The 18,018-nt window shown below is 33.4% G+C and overlaps 2 protein-coding genes across 5 annotated transcripts in view; one reads left to right on the top strand and one right to left on the bottom strand.

The window, feature by feature from the left end:
* LOC113397062 (neurexin 1) overlaps positions 1-18,018 on the top strand; it is a 180,004-nt gene that overhangs the window by 101,470 nt on the left and 60,516 nt on the right. For all 4 annotated transcript variants that reach the window (XM_026635207.2, XM_026635206.2, XM_026635205.2 and 1 more), the window contains exon 5: positions 15,391-15,532. In XM_026635207.2, coding sequence (XP_026490992.1) covers positions 15,391-15,532 — 142 coding nt within the window. The remainder of the gene's footprint in view (positions 1-15,390; positions 15,533-18,018) is intronic.
* LOC113397044 (probable methyltransferase-like protein 15 homolog) overlaps positions 1-18,018 on the bottom strand; it is a 141,950-nt gene that overhangs the window by 109,661 nt on the left and 14,271 nt on the right. The window lies entirely within an intron of this gene.

The raw sequence follows: 18,018 nt of genomic DNA, 5'->3' as shown, positions 1-18,018 counted from the left end.
AATTGAAGTAGATTATTAATTCGCTTGTTATCTTTGTGCCTGCTACCGCGAGAACTGTATCATTTATGACCCGATTTGGAAAATTATTTTTCGTACGTACCTTTTGGTTCCATGTAAATTTGAAAATAAAAATTTGAAGTCGGTTATTTTTTTATCAAAATTAACCGAAAAACGTGACGTGTTAAATGCAGCTCTGATTATTGAATATTTTAGGTTTCAGTTGGATTGTAATGGACGAATCAACAATTGTTTCAATAAATACGGTTTTAATATCCCGAGCTGAGATTTATAAATGGAACATTGGAATAAGAAAATTTGCTAAGTGCTATCTATCAGTTGCTCTGAGTGCTAACGCGGGTCACAGAGGTCACGCACGTCGGCGCATTAGTACCCACGAGTAGTATTCCTTAAGTTGCGTTCTACATAAAAGGTAAAATTCGGCTATTGGATTCCTCGTCGTGCGTGGCTCGCGCTGCTTAGATGTCATGTATCCAAGCGTAATTTTCTTTCGTGTTCGATCCTAGATATGAAGAATTTTTAGTTCCTTTTACACGCTGTTGTTGATATTTCAGCTCTATTGTTATATTTTAGGTCATATTAGTTGACAACATTAATCAAAGTGCGGGATTGCAGTGCATCCTAGCATTTTTTTTTTTATGGCATTGGTAGGCGGACGAGCATATGGGCCACCTGATGGTAAGTGGTCACCACCGCCCATAGACAAAGGCGCTGTAAGAAATATTAACCATATTCCTTACATCACCTATGCGCCACCAACCTTGGGAACTAAGATGTTATGTCCCTTGTGCCTGTGATTACACTGGCTCACTCACCCTTCTAACCGGAACACAACAATACAGTGTACTGTTATTTGGCGGTAGAATATCTGATGAGTGGGTGGTACCTACCCAGACGGGCTTGCACAAAGCCCTACCACCAAGTAATTCTGTATTGGTTGAGGCGTTGAGGCGGCTCGATTCATGCTCGGCATCCGTATGTTCTAACTAGAATGCAACTCCACCACTCGATGCTTTGTACTGTACCTGTATCATTTGTTTTTAGTTTTTTTTTTTTTTTATTTAATTAAAATATTCTTCATTCAAGTCGGTTCTTAAATCATTGTCATTTTACAGTATTAAACTTTATTATAATTAACTTCACAAAGTTACCGTCTGTTCGGAGTGTTAATTCTATCGAGAAGAGACGGCAAGTAACCCAGTAGTTACTCTTTCAAATAGACATGTTCATAAATATAGTTTAATAAAATAGTGTAATGTATTCTTTAAAATTAGTAGAATAAATGCTAATGATCTCAAGTACGTATCGTCGAACGTTTTATGATTTAAAATGTTACACTCTAACAATAACCAGTATTACGTTTGCAATTTGAAGTGGAAATCGATATAATCCATTATTTTTTCACGATAGCGCTTCCACAGGCATTGCCCCCTTTTCATCGGAGAGCACTTGAATTTACTTAACCGAGTCCCCTCCTTTCGATTAATATTGCATCCGGGAAATTCTTACTTAGCATTTGTGCAATGAGTTTTAAGTTAAACACGTAGTTTTTAATAACTCGACCTGTGTGAAACGAATGAACGGAATTTAATTAAAATTTTACTCATTTTCGGACCTTTGAATAAATTGGAATTCTCCGTACGTTTTCATTATTGATGACAAAACAATGATATATGTATTATTTCTGACAAAGTACTTTAAATGAAGCTTAAAAAAGTTAACGCATTAATTAATTCTAGCGACAATGTATATATTATTATTTTGATGATTATTACTCACGGCTTTGGAGACTTATAGGGTAGGTAGCACCAATTCATTAATTATTTTTTAGTGAGCAATAATCTTTATTGATATTTTCAGTTTGAGAGGGGAGGTCGAATTAAATGTTGGTAGCGTATTGATGTTATGACGAAATTATTAATGAATTCTTCTTCAATTATATTAATTCGCCGGTTCTTCTTATGACCGAGATATTTTTTTTCCAAATCAGTATATTTTGACATTATTTTCTATTAAAAAAGATTGTAAAAACTTTTATTATAAGTACGAATTGCCGCTGTATTGTTTTTTATAAGAAAAATAAGATAGACTTCAGGTTTTAGTGATACACGATTAATAGATTACAAATATAAAAATATCAATGAAAAATTTTAGATAACATCTTGATAGGATAAATGTAACTTGTAATTTTGACGTAAACTTCGGGGACTGGTGCGGTGTCTCTGCAGTTCATTTCCATTTCCGAGCTATTTCCGACCTTGCGGTTACGGGTTCAATTTGCTCACGAGAAATAATTATTCTAAAGATATAATTGTTGTAGATGTGTATGTTTCGGGTTTGTATTAGTTTATTTACGGATTGAAGACACACGCCATTTTAATGAGGATGGTTTAGTTTGAGATGTTATTATTGTTATATTAATTGTTCAAACATTTATGGTAAATTTTAGACAAACAGCGAGCAGTAACTGTGTAGTTTCAGGTAAAGCGCCTGGAATCCAGAATAATTAATGGTCAGTGAGTTATCTTAATTGCTGTAATGACACAGCATTTAGCATAGAACGAAACAGATGTTGCTTGGTATATACCTAGATCTGCAGTGTTGTGTGATCGTGCAACGGATGTTTTAGGTATTAAATGTTGCATAATTAGTTGTACCCTTAGTTTTAATTTATTGTTTGTATAAATACTATAAACCCAACTCGATAGATGTACATTTTGAAAATGGAACGATTGCTTCTCGGGTTTTTTATTTAAAATCGAATCGAATATTGTGAATTAAAATTTGGGAAATGATATACGAATTATTAGCGAAGTTTCTTTATCCAATACTCCTGTGATCATTTTCTATAATTATTTCGAATCGACGGAAAAATGTTGAAAATTAATAAGAGAATTTGACTATTATATTAAATGAAAATTTTACATACGAATTTTTGACAAAGCGAAATCGGGTCGTTGTTCAGAGACGAAAAAATAAGTGACAAACTTAAATAACTACAAAATAAACTGAATTTAAAATGGGTACTATACAAATCACCCATAATGACCGCACGGGATGGTGGCAAAAATGCTAGCAGCATTTCCCCGTTAAATCGCAACCGTCCTCCTAACACGAGTGGAGGCAATAAGGCGGGGTGTTTATGTATAATAAATATTTTTGCACTATTACTCTAAGGTCCACTAATACTCCAAGATATTTCCATTTTGATAACGCAAGTATTCTTACTTCCAATACGTATATTTGCGTCGTTTGTTGCTTCAACTTTATGCGAGACTTAAATCAAATATCGCTAGTTGGTTAGTGCTTCTAGGGGAAATCAAATTGGCATTGGAAGTTGAAAAATGATCACCGAAAGTGATCTTTGATTATTAATAAATGTCAAGTTCTAATATCATAATGATACTGATGATGGTGTCGTCCAGAGTGTCCAAGTGTGTGCGTAAACAAAGGTGCGCTGTGTTTTCCTTGACTCTTATAATTCTATGGGACGGCAAATCAGACACGACCGCAAATATTTTAGGCGCAGGACCAAGATCTTTATATATTTACCGAAGCACAAGAGTGTACGCGCTTTTAACTTTCAGACTCTGTATTGTGAATCAAAATCTTTGTCAGAATTGATTAAAAAAGAACTATTGCTTTTGTTTTATATTATGCATTTTCATAATCGTATTGGTAAAACATTATTGGCGTTAAAACACAGACCAGATTTTTTTTTATATATTAAACTTAGATAGTCGCCTGTAGAGGGCATATCGTTTTATCTTTACGTGATGATTTCTGCCAGTTAACTCTACTAAGCGACATAAAAGAACTTCGTTCCAAAAATAGTTTTTTAATTGAGATAAATTCGACAGTCCGTGTTCACTGATTTGGCTTATTATAATTGAAGAAAAAGGTATAATTGATAAAAATAATGTTTCTTCTTTTTACCAATTATTGAACGAGAAATATAGAAAATTAAACGGTCACGATCAGCTTGTAATTTTCATCATATATGATATATGTAAATCACATTCCAAATTGTGTCGCATAATATGTACGCTCCTTTATAATTTATGAGTACCCTCAAACCACACTCACATACAAAACATAACATCACCTGAGTGTAGTGTGTGTTAAAGTGTGCTGTCAGATTGATGACGTCACAAGATGGCCGGCAATCACCGAGTATGCCAGACTATTAAACCCGAGTGGGTTATTAACTACGGAGCGGGATGGATTCGCAGGTGTGATTAATTAGCAGGGGAAAATTAATTGATTTTCAATTTACTCGCATAAGACTGGTTATGTGAGAGAAGCGATCATATTCGCTTGTTTTAGTTTGATTATTGAGGTAGTTAATAGAATAATCATAGAATGGAAAGTACATATCTGCCAATATCTCAATTGTCATTTGGTAAAGTTACCTCCGGTTTTGGGTGAAGATTTTCACGATAAATACGACCTGGAATCTACAGCCTATATATTATATATTAATTATAGTTAATGTGTCGATTATCATTTCTAACATCTCACGATCGTGTTCTGAGGTTAGTTTTGAATTCGTTCTTACAGAATATCTATATTACATACATAATTGAATCATCTGTAATTAAGTGTTCATCTAGGAAAATCAATGTATCATATTTTTATCTATATTAATATTATAAACGCAAAAGTAACTGTTTCTATCTGTCACGCTTTCATACCAATTTTAATGTTTTTTTTTTAAGATGAGAGCTTGAATTCCAAGGAATAGCCTCTAACAGCTGGAGATCAGCCAATGGCAAGCAAACCAAGTTACAAGAGAGACAATCAGTTATCGACACAATTTTCCTCCGCTAAATTTGTGCAACTGATTAATATCTAGTTTCGTATAAACTTTTAACTTTAGCAAAATTACGTTCCAATTTAATTTAACCAATACTTTTTGTTCAACAAATAATTTTCAACGGAAAAATGTTCGAATATTTTTTATAAGAAGTCAGAATTTTGTTAAGTTGATTTTATGTCGTGTTTATACTGTTCAAATCGCAAACAATTTAACAGTTGGCCGAAAAATATCAACACGCAAAGAAGCGTCTATTAGTGCCAATTTTAATGCTTGTTGAATTTTACCAAAGAGTCGAATTCATTCTAACGTATGCCAATGACCTTTGTGAAACCGAAAATAAATAAACAATTTCCTCCTGAAACACGGTTTATCTAGTACGTACTAGATCCAAGATTCTTTACAAATTTGTGTGAAGTAACTGATCGTAAATGACATACGGATCAGAAAGGCTTGCTTTCCTGTTTAGGTGGAATCTTTTCTACGCACGCTGATATACAACTTGACGGGTACTTCTGGCGGAGTTTTATTCGACAAATAACCAAGTGCTGGCCCGAATTTCAACCGGCAATATTCATTTAAGATCGACGTGTTCTAGTACGGATTTTTTTTTATACATAACTCGTACAGTGGAATTGTGTGCTAGCATTAGTAGCCCCAAATTAGTACGAGCTATGTGTCACAGAAGTTTTACTATTAACAATGAATATTTCGTTACTAATGAAGAAATGCAATACACGAACATGGTAAATGCATTATGTACCATTGTTGCAAAAATTACAAAATATTGAGCTCGTCTACGACACGTCGTTGTAATAAATGAACGTTAAGCCACGCGTCCATTAAAACTTCTGATTAGTTTTTTTCTGATAGAGGCAAAAACATGCCAATTTGCTTAGACCACTCTTGCTTATTTTAAAACCAATTGTATTGCTGTGTTCTGATTGAAAAGGAGTGTTTAAGCCATTGTATTTGTATTTATCAGGATTATGCACTTCTCACGGAATTTGGACACAGCAGTCATTGTTGAGGGAGACGAACGTATAGATTTCAGGCAGAGAACAAACAGTTTTTATTGCTTTTTGTGTTGGTAAGGGAAGGGGGAGGGGTGTTAGTTAAACACTGCCAACTTTCAAACTTTTAGTTGCTACTGAAAATATCTCGACTTAAAATCGAATATTTCTCTCTTCAGGTACGGTCCGGACATTTTGGGCTATAGTTGTACCATTCTATTATATTATTAGTACAAATCAAATAAATTATAAAGCAAATATAGAAATATCAGTAATACATTGAAAATGAAAGGTATTGTTATTAAAATGAAGTCAAAAGTTGAATGAATAAAATACGAAAGTAAATAAATGGGTAATATTTTTAAATTAAACTAGGCAATCCAGACTATTGTCTGTTCTGAAACAAAAAGATTGTTCTAATATTTGTAGAAATTACTTGAATTATTTAATAAATAAGAGTACCTGCTTTATATTAATTTTTATTTTAAATAAAGAACAACTCAAAGAGATTTCGTTGATAAATAATTGATTCCCGCTGGATGATGTGTACGGGTACGGGTGGGTCGAACGCGTGACGTGGGATTACTATAATTAATTAAAAAAAATTGTATATTGTGTTTAAAGAATTATTTGACTGTGTTCTTCTCGGTAAAATCCACTTTCCATATTTCTTATTTACTTAGTGGCAGGGCTTTGTGCAAGAGCATCTGGGTAGGTACCACCCATTCATCAGATATTCTATTGAAAATCTAATACACTTCCTACAGGACATAAAACGGCTTATTTCCAAGGTTGGTGGTGATCACTTTCCATCAGATGGCCTCTTTGCCCGTCCGTCATCTAAAAAGTACGGTTATAGTAATTAACTCATGAAAAGACAAAGGTATTATTTATTAAAATGAAAAAAGATCCTATTCCACCACGCTGCTCCGGTTTGTGTTGGTTGACGTTCATAAGTTATAGTGATTTATTTACACAGGATAGTAATTCGCCCTACAAATGTTTCTTTGATTCTTCTTAATATTTACAACTATTGGAGATCTTTGCTTGAGATCCACGCGTTATAACTAATAGACCATCTCAGGTGTATATCGCTTTATTAATTTGCAATTTCGTTCTTAATTCTCTGTTATGCTTTCCACTGAACCAAATTTAACACTACCACTTAAAATTAGTAATTTGTAAGTACTTCTATATTATCTCGTTTAATTTAAAATAGTTTTGAATGCCATCTGTTATAAAAATGTCTCATAATGCACCGATGTGAAACAGGGGCATGTCGTTAGTATATAGTATTTTGTAAGGTTAAATGTTAAGCATAATATAATTTATTATTTATTACAATAAATTCACGAAATACCGCTTGACGCTACATTAAAACTTCCTTTGCGTTAGCCCCATTGTCTCTCGAGAATACATTAAGTAAAGAGTTGAATATTATGATAAATGTTGCACCCAAAAACCATCTCTAGAGGTAGCGGGGGCGGAACAGTAATTGTTTAATTTTGCGTGAAATATTAACAACCATTATAGCACGCGGGTAATACCTGCGTCAGTGTGGGCGTCGAGCCAATCGTGAGGGTGAATACATATGGGTTCTATTTGCATGCGTGACCGTTCTGTAACATAGTAATGAAGTACATTTCAAAATGATATATCAAATTGAATGGCCAAATATAGGCATGGAATTTCGATTTAAAAAAATGCCATAAATTTTGCAATTTTAATATTTATCATCAAATAGCGACCGACCGGCTTCGCACGGGTGCAATGCTGATACTAATTATACTACAGAATGTCTTACAACGTTCACAGTTTTTCAGTCGTTAGACAATACAAACCGCTATGTCCCTGCGTTTTAAATCTGTAATATCTTCGAAAATATTCACTTAATTACATGCTGTTAAGGGACATTTTGATCTGTATAAATTCACAATGTATACTTAATTAGATAAGGATTAATGCTGTATTGCCTAAAATCGCTTCGAAAATAAGCCATTATTCTCGTAAAAAGTAAAGGATAAAAAATGGTTATTGCGGGTTATCCCTAAGAGACTAACATATACCATCGCAGACTTTTTTGATGACCTTTTTAAGGTGTACAATACTGTAGTATATTATTTTGATCTATCTCGTAGGGTTCAGCCAGCGTTTGCAATGTAAGCGCAAAAAATGTGTTTATTTACGATATCAATTTAGAAACCTCTAAAATGATCAGTTTTTCTCTACTATATTGTGCATGTATTATACATATAAACCTTCCTCTTGGATTAATCTATCTACTAAAAAAAACTGCATCAAAATCCGTTGTGTAATTTTAAAGATCTAAGCAAACATACTGTTTGTTGTTGTTGACTGTTTGTTGTTTATTATTTTATACTATGATGATGATGTTAAAACGACAGAGTATAAAACAAGAGGCAGGTGGAGCGCATAGAACATTATAGTGGAAACTTCAAAAGCGAATCAAAAATTAGAAGCGAATGCCAATTTCCGGTAGTTTGATAAATAATTTGTAAATATAGTAATTTAAAATTAAAGTACTTTTGACGTATTAACGAAACGACGCGAAAATGTCCAGCGCTCTCCATTTGTCATTAAAGATTTTATAAATATTTTTAGACGATCTCCATGATCGAGTAGTTGTACACCGGTTTTCATGGGTACGCCACTCCGAGGTCTAGGGTTCGATTCCCGGCCGATTCGATGTAGAAAAAGTTCAATAGTTTTCTATGTTGTCTTGGGTCTGGGTGTTTGTGGTGCCGTCATTACTTCTGATTTTCCATAACACAAGTGCTTTAGCTACTTACATTGGGATCAGAGTAATGTATGTGATGTTGTCCAATATTTATTATTTATAAATAAATGAACGAGAGAAATGGTTACCAAAACATTGTTTAAAAAAAAAAAACATTTTATTATACGTGAGTATACCATTGCCTAAAAATATGCTTTGTACCGTATGTAAACGGAAACCTGCGCTTACAAGTATATTTTTATTTCTAGCTGTTAATTGTATTCCTGTAATACCTACTGTATACTTTCGCATTTATGATCATGATCGAAATCACGGGTGGAGTCGCTTATGTAAAATAATATCTCACTTCGGCTATTCATATTGCACCTAAAGAGTCAACAATGAAACCATTCAGCCTATTATTAAAAGAGCTAAGTCCCATTCAAATTCGGAATACCGTCGCTTACAATAAAAATGTAATTTTCATATGACCTGACACAGTTCGCGTCTCTTGAATGATAAGTGCCAACAGTTTGTCATACAGTTAAATAGTTAAGTTGACCTGCTTGGCACGTATTCACCATCAACTAAAGTATGATAACATTAATAATATAAGTGTTCATTATTCAGTAACGAGTTATATTTTGCGATGCTTCAATTACGTTGGAATTTATTTTGGTTCGTTGCGTAATGGGTACCACCTAATCATAGACTCCTACGGGATTGCTTTGGTTTTTGATATAGTTATACGTTTATAAATAAATAGTTGTCACCCGTGAGTTGGCTAGCGTCTTGTGATTGGCTTGTTGACTTCCAGGCTGGATATATAACATACATATATAATTGTATTTAACTAACATGACTGTTTTTTTAGATGTCGAAAAAGAGTAACTACTGAGTTTCCTGCTCGGTAGAATCTACATTTCGAACCGGTGGTAGCTTGACTTAATATAGTTTGTTAATTGACGATTCAAAAGTGCTTGTAAAAGTGTACTTCAATTTTTGGTTTGGTAGGCATAAAAATAGCATATCGCCTTCCTTGAAGTTCAAGCTTGATTTATATGAAATTTCATCAAATTCAGTTCAGTGGTTTGGCTATGAAACAGCAACAGACAGACAGACAGATACTTTTGCATTGATAATATTAGTAAATATGTTCTAAATGACATTGTTATGCATTTCTGTTATTATAATATTGGTAATTTAAATTAATACTATCTGTAAATTTATATAATTCCATTATTTTTTTTTAAATATTTATATGATAATTAATATTTTAATTAATATTCATATATATGAACATACGGATTGATGTGTTAAGGAGAATATACATATATAATTGTGGGATTACGTTCAATAATATTTGGATATTTATCAAATAATTCAACTGTTAACGATATGGTGAAAACATTATTGTTTAAACTTAAGTATATCTTATAAAGATTGTAATTTGACTTAATTTTTTTTTTAAAGATAAAATAATATTTAAAAATAAAAAACACCGTTATTTGCCTATTATAAAACCGTATTTTTACGCAATCACCACCCCTGGCCCACTCAATTTGAAACATCTACCCAATAAATTACACGTAAACCGATTAAGGGTTCTATCAAACGCGTGGGAAGATCGCTGGGCTTTCTGTGACGTCACTGTTTAGAATTTTAAATATTTATTACATTAGACTAAAAGGATCAACATTAACAAATCCTTTTGAATTTTATTGGTCTCAGTTTGTTTCATGATTTTTTGGTAATTTAATTAATTCAGTTATTTTATTACTTATGAAAGAACTGGATTGATGTTTAGGGTTATCTACACTATCAACTTTTCATAATATAGAACCGTACGTTTAACACAAGTGCTTTAGCTGCTTACATTGGGATCAGAGTAATGTATGTGATGTTGTCCAATATTTATAATTTTTTATATAAAAAAAAAAAAACAAAATGTACATACAGTGCATGACGTAGTTATTATAAAACTTAAGTCTTTAGTAGAAACTAGTTCTGTCCGCAATTTTACATTGTTTAATTTGTAATATTTCGAAATCATTCACATATTATTTTTTATTTTTTATATTATGTTACGCGTCGGATAAATTTTGGAGTTAAATTTATAAAAAAATACTTGATATATATAAGAATGGACAGATAACTTCACGAACATAAACCTATCCGTAGCATTAAGTTCAACATATGTATCTTTCAAACATATCTTTCAAAATACTATTCGAACCGTGTTCAAACTTGAAGCTATTTCAATATTTGTAATATTTTAATTGATTGAATGATAGCCCGCAAAACTATATACAAATATTATTGCTCGCAAAATTGTCTCTTTCGACAGTTACGAGTTTACCCGAGTATAATGTGTTCAGTACACATACAACGGATGAGAATATATTCTTAATAAACAATATTTGATATTAATAAATTTAATTATTCTTTACAACAATTTTAAGTACATAAGGACTCAACTCCAATTTGAATGCCGTTCATTTTCACCTTGACTGCGAAGCCGGCCTTGCTCTTTCTTACCGAGACGCAGTATCCTCTCCTGCCGATACCACTTTCCTTTTTTACCCAGGGTACAAATTGAAACGTTCATTTGTACCATGAGTTGGGGTGTGCGTTTATCTCAGAGATGATATCTAGTCTCGACGCCTCGGCAGCCTTGAAGGGCAGGACCTATCGATTATATGGCTGCGTGTAGATTCGAATCGCTCGAATGGGCGGTGGTAGTCTCTTTCCATCAGGTGAGCCTCCTGCTCGTTTGCCACCTATAACAAATATGAAAAAAAAATATACAAATTTCTGGGTTATTTATAATATCTGGTGCTAAATGGCTGACCTGGTCACCACTGTTCATAGGCATTAGCACCATAAGAAATTTAATACATCTATTACATGGTCAATGCACCATCAACCTTGGGAATTAAGATGTTATGTCCCTTATACTTGTATTTGCACTTACCCTTCAAACCGGAACACAACAGTATTAAATTTCATAAGGTGTTACCTACGTTTATTTAAAATTTGCAATTTTCTTAACGAAACGGCGGGTCAGAATATGACATTGCATAAGTGCCCAATGAGCTGAGACAGCCAACTTAATAGAACACGTGGATTTAAACCGAGTCACTGAGTTTTCGTGCAAATTTATATTTAAAGTTCATCTCTTCCTGGCGGTGAAAGAAAATATCGATAAAAATCTTTCATGTGTAGGATGAAATTGTGCCACGTATATTACTAACTTGCAGTGGTACACAGTAAGAAATATTATTGTATCATAATTTGATGCATTAGCAAATGGTCCACCTGATGGTTAGTGGATACCATTTTGACATTAGGGCTTTAAGCCTATGTTCCACAAAACTTGGAAGCTAAGTTGTTATGTCCCTTGTGCTTGTACCCTGGCTTACTCATATAACAATATTAAGTATTGCTGTTTGGCTTTAGAATATACGATGATTGGGTGGTTAAATCATAGTTATGCATGTACAATTATCATATAAAATTACTCGGTAATAGAAGTAAAATTTAGGCGCATTAAAGTGGGCGTCATACAGCTTCGAACACGCTACCCTTACACACACAAGTGTTCGTGATTTTTGTTATTATCGTGCCTCCACTTGCTTATAACACGAATATGGATATTTAATTGTATAACTGGAAGGCTTAAGCGAATCAATATGGGTTATTAGGACAAATTTAATACGAAGGCCGGTTAATCCATTATATTTTTTTTATATGCCTGTCAAGAAGACAAATGAGCCAACGTGGCTTTAGTGGTTTCTTCCGCCTAAAGACTGTAGTGCTACAGGAAGTATTAAATAGTCCCGAGGCTTCCAACGCGTCTCCAATCATAACTAAGGGCCCGTACTCACCAAGACGTACCGTATCTTTGTCCGTCTAAAGAGATGGATGTCCTAGTGGCAAAACAATTTATATGACATTGATAATTTAGACGGATCCGAGAAAAGGGACGGATCAGGGTGTTTTGACGGATGTTTTGTGACTACAAACTAAACGCTCGGATCTTTGTCAAATGCACTCTCTAAAATAAAAATAGTTCAAAGCAAAAATAAGGATTCAGATCATTGAATTCAACCATCCTTAATATTCAAAATCTATGCTAACGACAGTCACTTGCTGAGTTACACGTAAGTCATTAATCCTTTTTCTAAACAGGTTGCAAATTCTGGTATAAGTTTTATGTATATTGGTTGATTAGATTTTTCAGTAAGGCATAAGGAAAAAAAGGTTCCTCATTATTATTAAACTTTTCTAATAGCTTTTCTTTAGTAATTCTATCTAGATTTGAATGTTATTATTATTTATGGACATAACAACAGCCTACTAGGTAAAGACTGAACATAAGACTTCAAACAAGAACTACCCACCTGTCAGTTCAAAATAATTAAAAGTGATTAAATGCCTTTACACAATATAAAGTAAAACAAAATAGAATAAGCTGTAAAGATGTGAGCGAGCAAAGAAGAGATAAAGTTGTTCAAAGGGCAACGATATACATTCAAGTTCGTTGATCAGGCGTGGTCATAGCTTAAGGTACTAAGTGCAGATAATATTATGTACATAAAGTATATCTGAGAGATACGTCCACTACTTATCGCAGAGGCGATTATGTATATGTCCTTTGAAGGTAATTTTTACTTTTCCAATGATGTGACCATTTGAAAAGTAAAAATTATCTTCAACTGGTACGACATATAGTTCATGTTCAAAATATTTATATGTTTTAATCGTCATTCGGAATGTAGATTCTACCGAGAAGAACCGGTCAGTAGTAAGTCTTTCCCAGTAAGTCTTTATATATATATTTAATATATATAATATATTCTACCTGATAGTCAACAAGCACTACTACTCCACGGTTTTTTACAATCTTCGTCCGTTGATTCGGCATGGTTGCGCAGCTGTAGGTACTAATTGAAGAGAATATAATTGTTTTAAGATGAATCTGTGGAGCTAGATGTACGAATATACAGGTGATACTCCGTAATTTATAGTTTTCGCATGGTCGCACTGGTTCCGCATTACGTTCGCTTCAGCTTCGTTCGTTCTATCCGTAAACAAAGTAAAACAATCAACGTTATTCTGAAAGCATTCCAACACCGGCTGTTTGACCATCTTAGTGCACTCCGCGTTTTCAACTAGAAATGAATTCGAAAAAAGTTTTGGCAAAAGAAAACGAAGGTGAGACTATTAACTATTCGGCAAATCCGCTGGCTGAGAGCCAAGAGTTGGAGAACACCTGTAGAGATTTTACACGCTTTGTCTTTATATTTAATTTTCCCATTTGCAACGCTTGAATAAACGTTAACTCTAAGATTTCAGCAAATTACATGGCTTAGAACAAAAGTTTAAAATTGGAATGACGTCGCAAAATATATGAAGAAATGGCAATCCAACTTTAAAATAATGGTAAATGCTATTAGTTCATATAAAATCCAATATCGTTTCCAAAAATCGATAGTTCATCTCTGGCAATAGGGAAAAAAATGCTGATTCTCGGATTGGCTGAGGGAAATGGGATCACGATTGCGAATTTTAAGTCGGCAAAGCGCATTATATCTATCTAAAACTTCTGTATCTGCCTCCAGAGTTTCAATTCTTAATAGATCATTGCGTGAAGGTTTTTAGAGTTCTATATTTTAACTTTAAATCCCTTCTCAATTACTAAAGATGCAATTATTATTTATTTATATAATTGTAATGTATGTAAGTTAGGTAATTATTATTGCATCACAAAATACCCATACTTTTTTTGCACTGTATTGATATTATTAAGTTAGTATAATATTCGTCATATTATGTACGCCTGTTCAATTTAATTTTTCTAGAAATTGTTCTGTAATTTTCTCTGTAAGTGATTTAAATGTAAAGTTTTTGAGAAAATAAATGTCTCTAACCATATATACCACGCAGATCCGAAACATTTAACATTAACAGCCTGTAAATGTCCCACTACTGGGCTAAGGCCTCCTCTCCCTTTGAGGAGAAGTTTTGGAGCATATTTCACCACGCTGCTCCAATAAAGTTATTGTTTTTTTACACATGCAGGTTTCCTCACGAGAAGCCTAAAATAATTTCTTTAAATTTAATAATTTTTCACCACATAAAATGATTAATATTATTTTATGGTAACTAAATTCCGTAAAAAAATAATAAAATAATGAATTATGTATCTAAGTAATAACTTATAAATATAATGATGATAAGGTTTAGGATTAGTATTATTATTGTATAGTATTAATTATTATTAAATATGCAAATACTACTATTGATAATCACTTATAAAAATATTCCCATGCGCACATAGACACATGTGTGTCTATTTGGGAATATTTTGAGTTTGTACTCAATGGATTTCGTTGAAACAAAAATAATTTTCTTCCCCGAAGTATCTGGATATAACGTAACATTATTATAATCTTTACGAACGAGAGCACACTTAAGACACAAGGTCTTATTTGTTAATTAGTATCTACTAAAAGTCAAGAACCTCTTATATCATATACTGCCTTGTTATCTTACGACGAAATTGAATTACAGTATTGAAGAAGATTTCGTTGAATCATTTTGTCAATTTTTGGGCACTCATCAACACTTTGAACACCTTATTCCGCCTCGCTGCTTTAGTACATGTGGTGGCAGAATGGTATTCGACCTGTGCAAAGTTAGATTTAAATAAAAAAAACAAAAAAAAATATCAACCCTTTCATTAGCTTTGAAAAGACCAAACGAATTTATACAGAATGTTCATAAAACTCATTTGTTTTCAGAGTTCACGCATCACTAACGCGAGCGGGGACGCGTGCGAGCGACGCGATCCTTGCCAACATGGCGGCGTATGTATCAGCACAGATGACGGCCCAATTTGCGAATGCAGGGACGGCGATTATGAAGGTGCCTTCTGTGAAAGAGGTCAGTTTCAAAATTGGTAATACCTCATATAGAAATCTCTAGAATAACATATGTTACTAAGTGATGATGAGCTTGAATATCGAACATTTAAAACATCGATCAGTCTAAAAATACTTTTAAACCTAAGTGACAAATTTACTGTTTTGACGAAAACATTGTTTTTTTTTTTACAGAATCAATAAACGTATTATTCATACATAAATAGATGCTCCGATGAGTGAGATCCACTCGTGTTACTTTGCCTTTGTGTATATACGAATAAATTTTTTTTGCGCGTTTATTTAAGCAAACTCATACATGTATATATTAGTATATAGTAAATATGCTTGCTATATACCTATATATATCGGTTACAATAGTATAAATCTTATATATTAACAGCGTAAGCCGAATTTTGTCCCAGCGATTAGGGGACGATAGCTGCACGTAAAAATCGGTTATGGTCTCATGTTGAAGAGCTCCACCCGTAGATGTGCAGAAAAATAAAGAGGATTCTTGATTGTAATTTAATAAATTCTTACAATTTAACAAAGGATTAATTTTAGAGACAGGATAAAAGGTACTGGCCGGTTAGAGAGCGGTACTAAGGCTGTATAAGAAAAAAAAAATGAAAAACGTAAACAAAATAAAAGTAAATAGTTATCGACAAACTCTAATTCCAACTGAACTAATGTATACTATTTGACATTAAACGATCATTTAAAAAAAGGTTTCATCATTTTCGCGTCAAATGTAGATGAGTGATTTGCAGTTTACAATGAAATGAAACCAAAACCGAACGTGTTATAGGTTTCGAAATATCCTAAGTCAATATTTTGTGTAAACGCGATTCGCGCGAGACCCACTGGTATAATTCGAATTTCGTACACGCGTCTTTTTTATGTAACAGGCAATGAAGCAACGAGATTTTTTTATGTAAGGAGAATACGGACGGGCGAATGCGCCACCTGATGATAAGGGATGACCACAACCCATAGACATTATTGCTATTTGGTGAAAGAATATCTGATGACTCAAACGGGTATGCAGAAAATACTTGTACGACTACTACTATACAATAACTACTACGAATTATACGATATAATTACGACTGCTTTTGGCCTTTAAATTATATGTTCTGGTGAATAATGTAACAATGATAATACTTTCATGTTGATAATGACGCTCACAATTCTTTTTTTTTTTATATATGATGCTCCGCAGACATGTTGTAGGAACGTGCCTTTGGTGTATCTTATCTTTAATTTGTATTTTTTATTTGAGTGTGTCTGTATCTGTAGTATGTAGGCGGCGACACAATTTAAGTTGATTGCTTAGTGGTAGAATTTTGTGTAAGCCGCCTGGGTAGGTACTTATTATATATAGTATTTTTGTGTTCTGGTTTGAAGGGTGAGTGAGCCGGTGTACAGTGTATTACAGGCACAAGGGACATAACATCATAGCTCTGAAGATTGGTGGTGTATTGGTTATGTACTTTATGATTAATATTTCTTACAGCACTAATGTGTCTGGAAAGTGGTGACCGCGTACCGTTAGATGATCCATTGGCTCTTCCGCCAACTTATATAATAAAAAAAAGTGTTAAGATTAATTTTGTTATGATACGAAATATGGTATTCTTAAGCATTGTAAACATGAGTGCATTTGAAATCATAAATTCCGGACGACTTATTTATTGACTCGGAATGTGCCTTAAAATTAAATATAAGTAATATTAAAGTAAGAACTTATAAATATCTTACTGTTGTACTAACGTATTTATTTTTGAGGGAAAAATTTCGAACACAATGTTTTAATATGAACAATCATAAGCATGTGGCTGACTATCATCTGATATTACTTATGATGTGTTCTATCACCGAACATGACATGAATTATATGCACAAACAAAGCGGATGAAAATAAAGTGGTGTTTGCCTGGATTTGAAACTGCAACTATCGGTTAAGATGATGAAATCTTCGTCGTGACTGATTTCAGCAACGACGATGAATCGAGCGAGACTAGCCAAAAACTCAGGATATATGGACACGAGTGTGTGCGCAAACAAAGCAGTTTCTATTCCCTCACTCTTATTCGATAGGATGGCAAATATGACATGACTGGAAAAAGTTTAGACGCAAGATCATAGGCTTTACGTATTTTCCGAGGCACGGGAATGTACTCGCTTCTAGACTCCGAGCTGAGAAATTTTCGATAGAAAAGCCCAATATTTTTTATCAGCCTGACCTGGGGTTTAAAACCAGGACCTCAGAATCCGCGACCATATAGCCAATACACCGAGACAATATAGATACACCAACCTGTACATGTTCTTGGTTAAGCTCATATTAAAAAGCTTATTATTACTAATTGATTTTTTTATTTGACGTTGTTAGTAACGGTCTGAAACATAATCTGGCTTTTATTCATAATCCGTGTGCTCTATAGCGAATGTAGAGATCAAAATTTCATTGAATTCTTTTCGGAAAATACATTCTCTCAACAC

The sequence above is a fragment of the Vanessa tameamea genome, chromosome 19 (assembly GCF_037043105.1).
Source record: "Vanessa tameamea isolate UH-Manoa-2023 chromosome 19, ilVanTame1 primary haplotype, whole genome shotgun sequence".
Classification (NCBI taxonomy): Eukaryota; Metazoa; Arthropoda; class Insecta; order Lepidoptera; family Nymphalidae; genus Vanessa; species Vanessa tameamea.
The sequence above is the reverse complement of the archived record's forward strand: the minus strand, read 5'-3'. Positions and strand labels throughout refer to the sequence as shown.